We start from the raw sequence: 12,642 nt of genomic DNA, 5'->3' as shown, positions 1-12,642 counted from the left end.
TTTTACAATAACTTGGCAATTTCCAAACAGTTTACAAAATAATATTAATAAAAAAACAATAATAAACACAAAAACAGTACAAGATAGCCAAGACTTTATATTTTTGCAACTATTTAAATTAAAATAATATATTCTCATATCTTACACTATTTCAAATAACGAAATGTGATTCAGTAAGTAACGATCTGTCAAAAAATCTAATTTACAATTCTGTGTATAAAAATATAATTTATAGACCCCCACGAAGTACAGTATGGTTTTTCCCCCACAAATTAACAGTCAGTCGCACACATATGCACAGAACATTAGGGGTTATTTGTTTTGTTTTGTTTTGTTTTGTTTGTTTGTTTGTTTGATATATAGAAAAATAGATTCCGCACACCGGCCTGGTCTCACAACACTGAAATCCTTTCATTTGGTACCAGCAACCGTTCACATGAGAATTAATTATTCAAAGATACGTTTAAGGCGCTCGAAGGCCCATTTATTCTTTGTTTTTTAAAGACACTGTAAATGTCAATGAAATAAATATTCCAGAACTTCTTGGGGTATCTTTAGTTCTATGTTCGTGTTTTTTTTTCTAAATAAAAGTCTTAGTTCGCTTTTTTCTGTTTTATTTTTCATGTTTGTTTTTTTATTGAGCTATTTCAACTAGAGTTTATTGACATCCCAAGTGGGTGAAACGAGCCCTTATCCAAGACCCAAGTCCCTAGTTGGTACAGTGCGTTGGAATACCAGTGGACACCGTCGTCTTGCACGGTGCTGTTGGTGAGTAAATTGTCTTTAGAAAACAACAAAGACGCGACCCCATAGGAGAGTCTTACAGGTGCAAAGGCCCAGTGAGCCCATCTGTGCTCTTCGATTACAGCATAGCAAGAGGCCAATACCTGGTCGACCACAATGGTTCCCTGGGCGGTGACCGGGGCAAAGGAACCTTCATACTCTTCCAAATAAATCCTTTTCACCGCGACAGGTTTCACTTGGCTGCCGACGCCTTCATTTATGAACACCCTCTGGCCGGGTTTAACTTTGCTAGCAAATGCTGCTTTGATGGAATGAAAACCAGCGGTGGCGTTGCTGTCGGCAACAAAGAGGAGGTGCGCTGCAGTGAGGGCGATCTGCTTGTGGGGCTCCTCCGTTTCAATCACGTAGAAAACTCTTCTGGACTCGGGGTCTTTGTCTATGAACATCATAAAGTCACTGAAGACTAGGTCCCCTTGCTCATCGGCGGCCAGCACTTTATCTCCCGGATTGAGATCTTTGATCAACTTGTTTCTTCCATCGTGCAGAATCACCGAGGCTGACCCTGGGAAACAGCCTCCAGATTTAGCAGCGACAGAGTTTTCTAAAACAGAAGGGAAATTAACGGTTATTGATATTATCTCTCCATCAGTCTGTTTAATTCGGTCTTCTCACATTGGACACTAAAATGACATATAGGAGGTAGCATCATAACTACCTATTAAAGTTTGTGAAAAGCCAACATTGCGTTGTTTTTTTTTCCACCACAATAATAGGTATCCCGTTGATAATCAGTTTGCAAAGCTGTAGCATTACAAAGAACCCCGACGTGTTCTCAGGAAATAGCTTTCTAATTGGAGAGGGATGGTAAAAATGAGGGTTGTATTGATTTGTTAACGGCTTTCTCTAGCTCCCGGTTAATATAACTCAGCAGAATTGCAAGTTTCCTTTCACAAATGACGTAGCGGCGATAAACACAACATTGTTTGTGTTGTGGATAGTTCCAAGGAGAACCAGCTACCGTCTAAAGTAAAGCCATGGTTCTAACAGTATTTGCATTTGCACGGCTCCTTGAATACAATTCTTAGTTAAGAAACTCTACAAACACGCCTGTGAACAGAGCGAGGTGTGAAAACCCATCTGCCTGGAGAAGCGAAAGCTGGGCTCCTCTAATTAAAAACCAATAAAGAGCGCACATTGTCATTCTAATGTAGCTAATAGATGGAGCCACTCTTGGACAAGAAGACACTTACACTTTTCCCAGCTTCTTTCTCATATTAGCTCAGGTGCAGAAACCCCTATGTGCCAATTCACACACATACCATACAAAACCAGACCATTGCAAGCACTATTTGCACAGCAGAGCAACTTTTTCAAAGCACTCAAGATGTGTATTTGAAATTTAAATGAAGGCAAAGTCTCTAAATGCTCCGAGCAGACATTCATCAATGTTCCTTTTTTTGTTTTGTTTTTTTTTTACCTCCAATGCCTCTCTGTTGTCTATCCCGATGACAATAACGCAAGCCTTGAGAGAACGCTTCTTTGCATTCCAGTCTCCAGGATCATACTTTTAGCAAATAGAGATCTAGAGAATGGAATCTTCCTGCACGGAATTTCAGCATTTAATCTTCTCATAGGATTCACTGGCATGAAATGGGGGCGGGACAATAGAAACCCAGTTTGAGCTGACAGAATTCAACACTGCGCTGTTCAAAACCATGTGGTACAGTCACACGACCTTGCCTGACATGGACTAAATATGATCTAAAAAGCTCAACGTGTGTTTTGAATGTTAAACAGAAGCTTTGCCACTCAATACTTAATACAATATGCGTGGGGTAAATTATCCATTTGGTGTTTTATAGCTGACCAAAATGCAAACAATAACATAATTTAGAAAATAGCTAGAGCTCCTCTTACTGAAATATATATATATATATATATATATATATATATATATATATATATATATATATATATATACCTATATATATATATATATATATATATATATATATATATATATATATATATATAGGTATAGCATTACCCCATTCTTTAGTCAATAATCTCATCCTCAATTTTGACATATATATTTAAGAAGTGGCATTAAAGGCTTTTATTTGATAGTGTGGTTGCATTTTGAAGACAGTGTGTGGCGTTGTAGAACACAGAACGTTTAGCTGCAGTCCACTACAAACCGAATAAGGAGTGTCTGAAACTTTCAGAATATTGAATGTCACTATAGACAAGGAGTAAGGCTAAACAGGTGTGTTTAAAGGCAGAGTACATAGACCATATTACCATCTATTTAAAAATAATCAAATCAATTTAGTATCCGAAAACAAAATAAAGATCACTATAAGAATTGCATTTGTATTACATTTACATTGCATTACCTGTAGTGGTGTAAAAAAGAAAAAGAAAAAATCGAAGGTTTATCTGGTATACATGAAACAATATATACATTTCTGTAATGTTTATTCGTGATTCGTAGCACATGTGTCAAAATAATAAATATTTAATAAAACGAGAAGCTGGGCGTTCTGTGAAAAGTCTCCGTGTATGTGCTATCTTTACAGAAATCATGTTACTTATGATGCCCTTTACAATGATTGGAAACGATGGTTAATATATCCTGGAATTTGATTGGGCTCTTGGTAGTATTTATCTATATCTTTCCAGTACTTATCTGGAATGCATCACGCGTGTTAAAAAAAAACATTGATTCCTGCAAGATCTTTGAGCTAAATTAACTTGTAAACGTTCGCTCAATGTGTGGGTTTATATGCGAACATGAACTGGATACATCTGGTTCTATGTTCGACACATGATTATAACCGTGATGGATGGGGATCGGTGGAGCTTTGAACTTGCTGTGCTATATTAATACAGAACAAGATCCTGTGCGGTGCAACTGGGGTAACCCATTAAAAAGGTGTTAATCAACATATTGTAGTGCCGTTGTGTTACATCAGCATAATTCCGTGTTGCGCAAATCAGCAGCTATTTCTGTTTCATTCAGTTATCCCAGAATGATCGAGTTGTTTTTAACACTAACTTGTGCTATTCCGATTCACCACAACATACTTGTGCTGGAATGGGTATGGGCACATTTATTAATTAATTAATTTATTTATTTATTTATTTATTTGTATGTTTATTTAGCGATGTCACAATGATTTTAATGAGTATCAGTCAATGAATGACGTATTTCAGGGCTTTCGGACGTGTATGTTAATAATAAAACTGCTTTTACCTGCTTTAACAGAGCAATGGATATGGGCTTTCGATTCGTAGTAGACCCAGTCGAATCCAGCCTCCACTGCCAGCCTGGCTAGCATGCCATACTTGCTCCTGTCTCTGTCAGAGGTAGTAATGTCCACAGATCTCCCCTCATAGTGAAGCGATTCTTCAGAATGGTGCCCATCCTCGTCCCAACCTTCCGTGACCCTCAGCTTTACCCCTGGCCACTGGTTCATCACTGAAATGGCGAGAGAATTCAGCTTGTCTTTGCATCTCTAAAAGGAAAATAACAAAATACACTGAGCATTACACATCGAATACCCGTTGAACACAAATAATCACAATAGCATTAAGGGGCAGGGTTTTTATAGATGCATAACCTTTATACGGCAATAGCAGTTTAGTGTGTGCAGGGTGACTTGTCAAGCCGGCAAAAACATGGGCATTTTGCAAATTTGTTGTTTCCACAAATTCCATAACGTCACCTGAACTTTCCTGTGCACAGAAGAGCGAACGAGACATGGGAGATGTGTGGTCCAGTGGTTAAAGAAAAGGGCTTGTAATCATGAGGTCGCCGGTTCAAATCTCACCTCAGCCACTGATTCATTGTGTGACCCTGAGCAAGTCATTTAACCTCCTTGTGCTCCGTCTTTCGGGTGAGACGTAGTTGTAAGTGACTCTGATGCATAGTTCACACACCCTAGTCGCTGTAAGTCGCCTTGGATAAAAGCGTCTGCTAAATAAACAAATAATAATGACATTGTCTCCAGTTTGTTTCTGAGGGGTTTATCCGCTCTCACACGCTTTAGTTTTACAAATCACTCAGTAAGGTGCAAACTGCAGTTGTTTGCAATGAACCTGTTGAGGCCTCGGGATTTTGTTTGTAATTAGCTATTGATAAATTGAATGAAAAGTGTATGTCAATTATTTCTCCTTCTAAATGTAGAATTCGAAAGTTCTAAAAATGCCAATGGTTTCGCGTTTCATATTTTTTTTTTATCATTATTTATTTCTTAGCAGACGCCCTTATCCAGGGCGACTTACAATTGTTACAAGACATCACATTATTTTTACATACAATTACCCATTTATACAGTTTTTTTTTGACTGGAGCAATCTAGGTAAAAGTACCTTGCTCAAGGGTACAACAGCAGTGTCCCTCACTGGGGATTGAACCCACAACCCTCCGGTCAAGAGTCCAGAGCCCTAACCACTACTCCATATATATATATAAGCTACATCCGTTACCATATCCTTTATTAATTGTGTACATGCTACCATAAACCCCTGCTCGGCAGCCACTGTGCTTGTGATTTATGTGCTCGAGTAATCAGGGCAAAAATAAATAGAGGTTAGAATTAACCCTCAAAGTATTTCTGTTTCATACTGTACATGTGCATCAAAGTTAAGGTCGTCGAGAACTTTATGTTAGCCGACTTTAGTACTAATAACCCGCATACTCGCGTTGCCAGAGCAGCTGATTCATATTTAATAATCAATCTGAGCCCGCTAGAATCGTTTCAGATATTTAGATTCCTATTTTAAGGTCACCAAGCGTCACTCGCCAATCCAAACAGTAACATGTGTTCTCAGAATGGCGCTTCAAATCAATTTTTTTTAAATATAACTGTTTTTTTTTTTTTTAAGACGGCATGTTATATGATATCTTCACGTTAGTTTTCTTGGACATCAAATTTAACTTAAATTATAAGTAACGTGTTGGGTTTATCCATTAACACATTCGCCTGCTCATTTTATTGGCTATACCCAAGACTTTTATAAAAGCGCTTATAATTAGGGGGTTGCGCGCCCTAAGACTCAGCGCTGAGATGCCTGGCCTTCTCCGGGACAACTGTGCCCAACACTTTACCAATATGTCAAATAAAACACAACAAAGACCCTTTTCACGGCTCTCAGAATGGGAAAGAAACTCATTATTCTTACAGAACTACTTTTAGGGACGTGACTGGATTGCGTAACCAGAACCCCAGAAATGCGCGTTTGAAACCCATAAAATAATAAGGGGGGGAGTCGGGGGATTTACAATCAGAGTTTCCAAACGACTAAAGCGAGATATTTGCTGAACTAAAAATATATTTTTCAAAGACTGTACCACCACCTTTTTAAAATCATATTGCGCATATTTAAAGCGAAATGAATAATATAAATAAGAAGTTTTCCTCTCAATCTGCCACTTGTCTGTTTGGTCTTTCCCTAACATGTATGTTACAGACTGTCATTTTGTGTGACTAGTGTGTGCAACGCAATAGTCCTATTGATTATGGCATTAGAAGCGTCTGTACTTATCCCAAAACTGACCCGCTACAGAGATTATGGAACATTAAGATCAAATGCATAGAAGATTATCCTAAGAATTTGCAGCACGCAGAAAACAAGGGCCATGCCCAACACCGCTCTCCCTTCACATTCTGAGCAGGATTGCCAGTCAGAAGCCGTGAAGACCAAACTCTTTATTAATTCATCAGGTCGTGTGCCGCAAATCAAACCCAATTCTGTGCAGTCGCCGTGAAGCCCAGCAGGGATCCCTCTGCTTACGCTTTGTGCCGCCGAGACAAAGTTGTTCAACAAGCCCTCGCTGCCAGCTCGTAATCTCTTCACAAATGACTTGCTTAGAGGAGACACTTAACATGTACCTGTCAGTGCAAACAACCTGGCGGCTATTTCATTGCTAGCACGGTTTCTAAATTGGGAGCGATTATTTGGCTGGGCTACACTGCGCTGATGTTTTTTCAGAAAGAAGCCCGCTTGTGGGTTAATACACAAACTGTTTCTTTGAGGTGATCTTCTTCTAGTTTCACATCAGTCTACGAGATATGTCTTTGTAGTTAAAAACGGTTCCCCTGTAAACTCCAAGCTGATCCAACTCATTATATGTACACCCTCGGGGTATTATGCGTTTATTGCCTTAATAACTTGAACTGGTATATGATTTACATTTTAGGAAACCACACCAGAAATGAGTTTTACCTTCTGTGAAAAGATCCCTGAGGCTGTCTGTTTATACAAACATACTTGGATTTTTTTTTTTTTTTTTTTGTTAACTATTTCTACACTTGATTTGGACACGACAGCAACGCCGGTATAGCGTTTACCTCCAAAGCAAACGCCCGAATTGACTCCTAAATATTTCGAAATTGTCGAATCCCCTCTTTAGAACGAATTTACCTTCGCAAGTCGCTCATGAGTGTAAAGTTAATTACGCGTGTGTATATTAGTACCAGCGGCATTTTCTTTTCAGAGATGTTGTCTATTTTACACCGGTGACACTAGTAGTGTATCTGCGAAGTAAACCACTCCGTTTCTATTTCAATTGCTACAAATATTATTGAAAGAATACGAATTTGCTTTTGCTTCTTACATTTTAGAGAAATTGGCAGAAGGTCATAAGTTCAAACGCTGCCAGCTAATGCAGCGAGAGTGGCTAGCCGAGTAGAAAAGACAGCCTCGCTGTGCAGCAGCCTATATTAAACGACAGACAGAAAACGTGTCTACAATCAAATTAATGCTGCGATTTTGTGCGTGTGTGTACTGTCTTTACAATACCAAGAGACTAAACATATATACCATATATTTATACTGTTTCATTTGAGAACGAATTTAAAGGTTAACATCGTGGCTATAAAACGAATAATCTCAGAGACGGCGCTTTCGGGTTGCCATTGGTTATATAAAAAAAAAGATGCAAACAGAAATCCTAGCCGTTCAGATCGATACAAGAGAAGTAGAGCTGAAAATGCAAGATGCGTCTGACTTGGTGCAGGTCACTGTCTTGCAGCTTCCAATCGCGATGACCGAGGGCTATGTTTGACTGAGCTGCCTCTTCAATGATGGAATGGAAGCTCTGTCACTCACAAGGCTGTAATAATTTGAACGGAATCTTATCAAGATATAGAAAGGGGTACGCAATTGAAATATATCCTTGACTGCACGCACCGCACACTACAGGGTGAATATTTAATTGAGGCTCGTGCATCACTGTGGTTGTGAGAGGCAGGCGCGCGCCTCATCACACTACTCCTGGGTCCTGTAATATTTAAGGAGGATAGCCACAGAATTATTCCCCTAGCACCTATGCGTTTATTAAATCTCGTGAATGCTGAAAACATCGTTACTTCTCGAGAAAATACAAAACGTTTACAGCAGGGACATATTCACAAGCCAGCAATAAATGCTAAACATATTATCTGCAGTGATCATTTCTGACCCATATTTAATGTGAACCCGTCTATGCAAGCAGGTCATACAGATACCAGTCTATTCAAACACAGAGCTCCCTGGTTTTTCTAAAGCAGTAACACAATTTACCACGTCTGATGTTGTCAATTGATTATCATTACGATTCCCACCTCGGTACTGACTTGCAAACAAAAAAAAGCCTTTTGCAGAATAAAAACAAGCGAGTTCTAGGCTTTTAGTGACAGTAATTTTCAAGTCCCGCCCGTCATGAGTAGCAATGGTGTACAGAATACCCTTAAAGAAATATCAATATTTTCATGCCCTGATGAACGCAACTGCAAATGAATGCAGTATGACACTCCTCAGATCTAAGACGTATAACAGAGGGACCGGTCGATTTATCCCGATCTTTTAATTGGTATACTGTGTAACTGAGGCTTCTATGTCATTTACATTCATATAATACAATACTAGAGAAATAACTCTAAGCTATGGCAAGCGTGTATTGCAGTTGTACTGAACGAGAGTCCCGACGGTCAGTATACACTTAAGGTTCCCTGTGTACACTAGGACTGATCAAAGTGCAACCTTGGGGATACCTAGAAACACAATTTCAGACCATGTAAAAAATGCAGGCACGCCAAAGGCAAAGTGATCTGAATACTAAAGCAGCAAACGATTTAGCAAACGACGGTAAACTTCAGAAGCTGTTGCTGCTACTGATTTGGTCTCATTTCTAACGCTCCATCAATAGTGTCAATGCATAGCATCTTAAACGTGCTTGACTCTACCTGTGTCATGAGCCTGTCAGCCCCAGTGTTCTCTTCATCCTTAAAGATAATGTCAGGATTGTAGTTGGGAGTCAGCTCCTTAAACCTCTCGGAGTTTCTGGTGATCTTCCCTTCATATCTGCCACTGGCCCCAAGGGTCTTCTCGGCCACATTGGGGATGAACTGCTTGTAGGCTAAAGGAGTCAGCTTCTTCGGGTGCCTTCTCCTTCCATAGCCCCTGCCTGGCCCACAAGCCAGCCCAGAGGACACCAAAGAGCAGCAGATCAAGCACACAAGCGTTATTCTTGTCAACAGCAGCATTTCGTCCATTGAACCTAATTATTGTACTTGAAGCCTCAGTGTCTATCTCTGGTTCTCTAGATAGCTCTCTCTCTCTCTCTCTCTCTCTCTCTCTCTCTCTCTCTCTACCTCTCTCTCTCTCTCTCTCGCTCTCTCGCTCTCTCTCTCGCTCTCTTTCTCGTGCTATGTCCTTGTCTCTCTTCTCGTTCTGTTACTATCCACCTATCCCTATCGAGGCAGGTGCGGAAATGACAGGCTTCAGGTCCTTGATAACGGAACACATCGGGTCGTTGTAGCGAGCAGAAGGTAAAAAGGGGTCTGAATGGAATGGTAGGCAGGCGCTAGTGAGAAGACTCTGCCTTTACTGCTATGTATTATAGCTGCAATCTATGGCAGGGGAGGGAGCTGATTGGCTCAAGCAGACAAACCCTTCTGATGTTCTCCCACAAAAGACAAAACATATTTAAAGATTCCTTTTTTTCACCTGAAGGGTTGGAGTTGAGGGGAGGGACTGCACCTTTCTGGGAAAACATCAATTACAAGTTTTTTTTTTTAATTTTCTAAAGCTTGTCTTGGCGTAAATGTAAATTTGTCAGACAGTGTGAAAGATTTAACTTTAAGATTATCTTCCCTGATATGTGAAACCGCTATTTTCAGTGTTTTATTACACACACACACACACACACACACACACACACACACACACACACACACACACACACACACACACACACACACACACACACATTGTCGGTGTATTTAAAAAACAAATACACGTTTTAATCTATAAAACTACTTAAAAAGCAACATGACAAACTTTTATAAATGAAAACATTGATTCATTAATCCATTAATAAATAATATACCTGAAGGCATTTTATTTATCTATTTTTGCAAGCTATTTACCCAGAATCTATAGTAACTCTTAGTTACCGTTTGCATATCGCTGAACTGATCGGCTTTTTATATAGGTATTGAGTCTATAGGGTACATATATATATTTGAATTTTCTGAAAGTAGACTATTTGTTGCAACTTACAACAAATTAAAATAGTCTACTACTAATGTACACAAAATACATAGGCTACTGAAAATGGAATAAAAAAAAAAACAAAAAAAAACATTTGGTCCGAATGCAAAATGTATGTTCTTTGAGAATTTTTAAAAAAGAAAGCTAAATAATAATAATACACATACTTTATAAAGTGTCTAGCTGTTGTTTTTCTTCTCTTTTGTTATCATTGTTTATGCTGTAACAAATTTTTCAGGAAAGCCTAGTGTAAAAAAAACAGCATTCGCAATTACAACTGCTATCAATCTGTGCAAATCCAATGGGTGAGGATGAGTTTAATGTTATTAACTGTTATCTAGCAGTGTCGCAAACGGTGACATTATCGTAGGAACCAAAGGCTGTTCATCGGACTGGGTTGCTGATGGACAAGCAAACACATAGATTGGGCTGATATCAGACAGGTAAGGCGAACAAGTCGGGTAACACATGTTAGAATGGAGTTGCAGTACGTTTTAAAAAAGTATCCTTGCACTGTGTAAACTGATCAAAACGTTGTTTGAAGGAGGTTGGGCGCAGTTGGTGACATAGACTTTTTTAACTTTACTTTTTCACAATCACATCTTCCTCTCACAAAACAAACAATTAAAGTGCTCCACTGTTTTCTATCCCAGATAACAGAATGTACATTTAAAGTTTTAAGATCTTACTTGGTCTTTTAATCGTTTTATTTGCTCATTGTTAAACTGGACAGGGAATTAAGGCGATTAAGCAATTAGATTTGTCTGACTCCTGAAAAAAGAAAGATACATGACAAGAAGCAAAACAGTCATTTAAAATCTCTTACAAAATGCCATTAATACCGAAGAGTTCACGGCTGCTGTTCTGTAAGAAGAAATTACTCGTTTAATAATAATAAAAACAACCCATTTGTACTTTATTACAGCTATCTTAACAATTCACATACGTATTTTATAGCAAAATAACATGCTAATTGTGTATTAGGTTAAGCCTTTTTATGTTTATGAAATATACAAGTACCCGTACTGTAGTTTAAAAGTTATATTTCTAAAAAGTATTTAACAGCTATAAAAGGTTTAATACGGGATCCCCAAACAACACATGTACACTCGCAGCAACTGCTTTTTAAAAAATAAATAAATAAATAAATAAATAAATAAATAAATAAATAAATAATTTAATTGTTAAAAATATTTTAAAGTTTTTTTAAAAAATATTTTTCATTTTGACAAAAGCTTTGTTTTCTGTTAGTAGTCTAGAGTGATCAACTTTTAACTTTCATGTCAGTGGGAGTTGCTAATGATTTAATTCCCTATTATCTGACACTTTTTTGTATCTGTTTTGCATTGAGTCGTTGGACTGCATTGATCCTGGTTTTCAACCCAGTTTCTGTATCTTCTGAATCCAGCGTCCCTAGTCTACTGCTTATGACAAGGTTACTTACGCAAGGGAATACATTCCTTTAGTTACTTGGAATTGTTTATAATTTACGGCACATTTCCAAGAAACACTACGATGCAACTGGGATAATATCCGTAGACCTGTGGCATTAAAATAGGAACATGTTGATTTTAGCCAATGCCCTTAAGAAATGCACTATGAATTATAGGACTACCTGTAGCCTATACTATACGTAGCCTACACCACACGGGGTGAATTGTTTTTCACAGTAGGAGCAGAGCATAAAAGGGTAGGCTGCACTTTACAAATAACAACGAAAATGCTAACGTCATCTTTAATTGAGCTAAGTAGGGAATGTTGAATTCAAACCAGGTATTTTTTGGAATCAATGAAAGATGTAATTTTTTGCAAACTTAATTTTGTTGGCTAAGCAAAATCTGAAGAAATCAAGACCATTGGATAACAATAGCACAGTTAATCATGGACAAAACTTGTGCTTTCTTATTTATGTATATCTCGAACCACTGAAACTTTCTTTATTGGGAACCAAAAGACAGTCACACTGAGCAGTGCAATGCACACAATGATTTTTAAATTATCTGTGGAGAATGATAACGCTTTGTAATGGAAGTCCATTAGGCACCTTTGCTATGAAAGTGAACGTTGAATGTTGTATTATGTGTTTTTTTATTTCTTTTTTTGTCATTTCTATATTTAAGGTATTTAAGGTTTCAAATATATGACAAGTACTAAAGGCAGCCAAAATAGCTTGCAAAAACACTCAAGCAGTGGAATATTGGAACTGGATTGTCCAATGTACACAAACCTGCTGCCTGGATCAGGGCTCTCTGTTTGGAGAAAGATCAGACACAAAGCCTGGCCTCCAGAGTCCACTTCATAGCCAGATCTAGCCATGGTAACCACCGTATTCACTAGCCCTAGCAGCAGGCGAGGTAT

At 38.4% G+C, this 12,642-nt stretch overlaps 1 protein-coding gene across 1 annotated transcript; it reads right to left on the bottom strand.

Moving 5' to 3' along the window:
- Positions 1-315: 315 nt before the first annotated feature.
- On the bottom strand, positions 316-9,617 carry LOC117399865 (sonic hedgehog protein-like). Its single transcript, XM_033999281.3, has 3 exons — positions 8,976-9,617; positions 4,001-4,262; positions 316-1,345 (listed from the first exon to the last, which is right to left on the bottom strand). The coding sequence occupies exons 1-3, from the start codon at positions 9,282-9,284 to the stop codon at positions 648-650; spliced, it is 1,269 nt and encodes a 422-aa protein (XP_033855172.1). The 5' UTR covers positions 9,285-9,617; the 3' UTR covers positions 316-647.
- Between the last annotated feature and the right edge of the window lie 3,025 nt (positions 9,618-12,642).

Source organism: Acipenser ruthenus, chromosome 4, assembly GCF_902713425.1.
Source record: "Acipenser ruthenus chromosome 4, fAciRut3.2 maternal haplotype, whole genome shotgun sequence".
In the NCBI taxonomy this organism is placed as follows: domain Eukaryota; kingdom Metazoa; phylum Chordata; class Actinopteri; order Acipenseriformes; family Acipenseridae; genus Acipenser; species Acipenser ruthenus.
The sequence above is the reverse complement of the archived record's forward strand: the minus strand, read 5'-3'. Positions and strand labels throughout refer to the sequence as shown.

Coding starts and splice junctions, on each gene's coding strand:
- LOC117399865 (XM_033999281.3), bottom strand. CDS start 9,284: ATGGACGAAATGCTGCTGTTGACAAGAATAACGCTTGTGTGCTTGATC. Junction 4,263..8,975: donor CTGACAGGCTCATGACACAG/GTAGAGTCAAGC, acceptor TTTTCCTTTTAG/AGATGCAAAGACAAGCTGAA. Junction 1,346..4,000: donor CCATTGCTCTGTTAAAGCAG/GTAAAAGCAGTT, acceptor CTTCTGTTTTAG/AAAACTCTGTCGCTGCTAAA.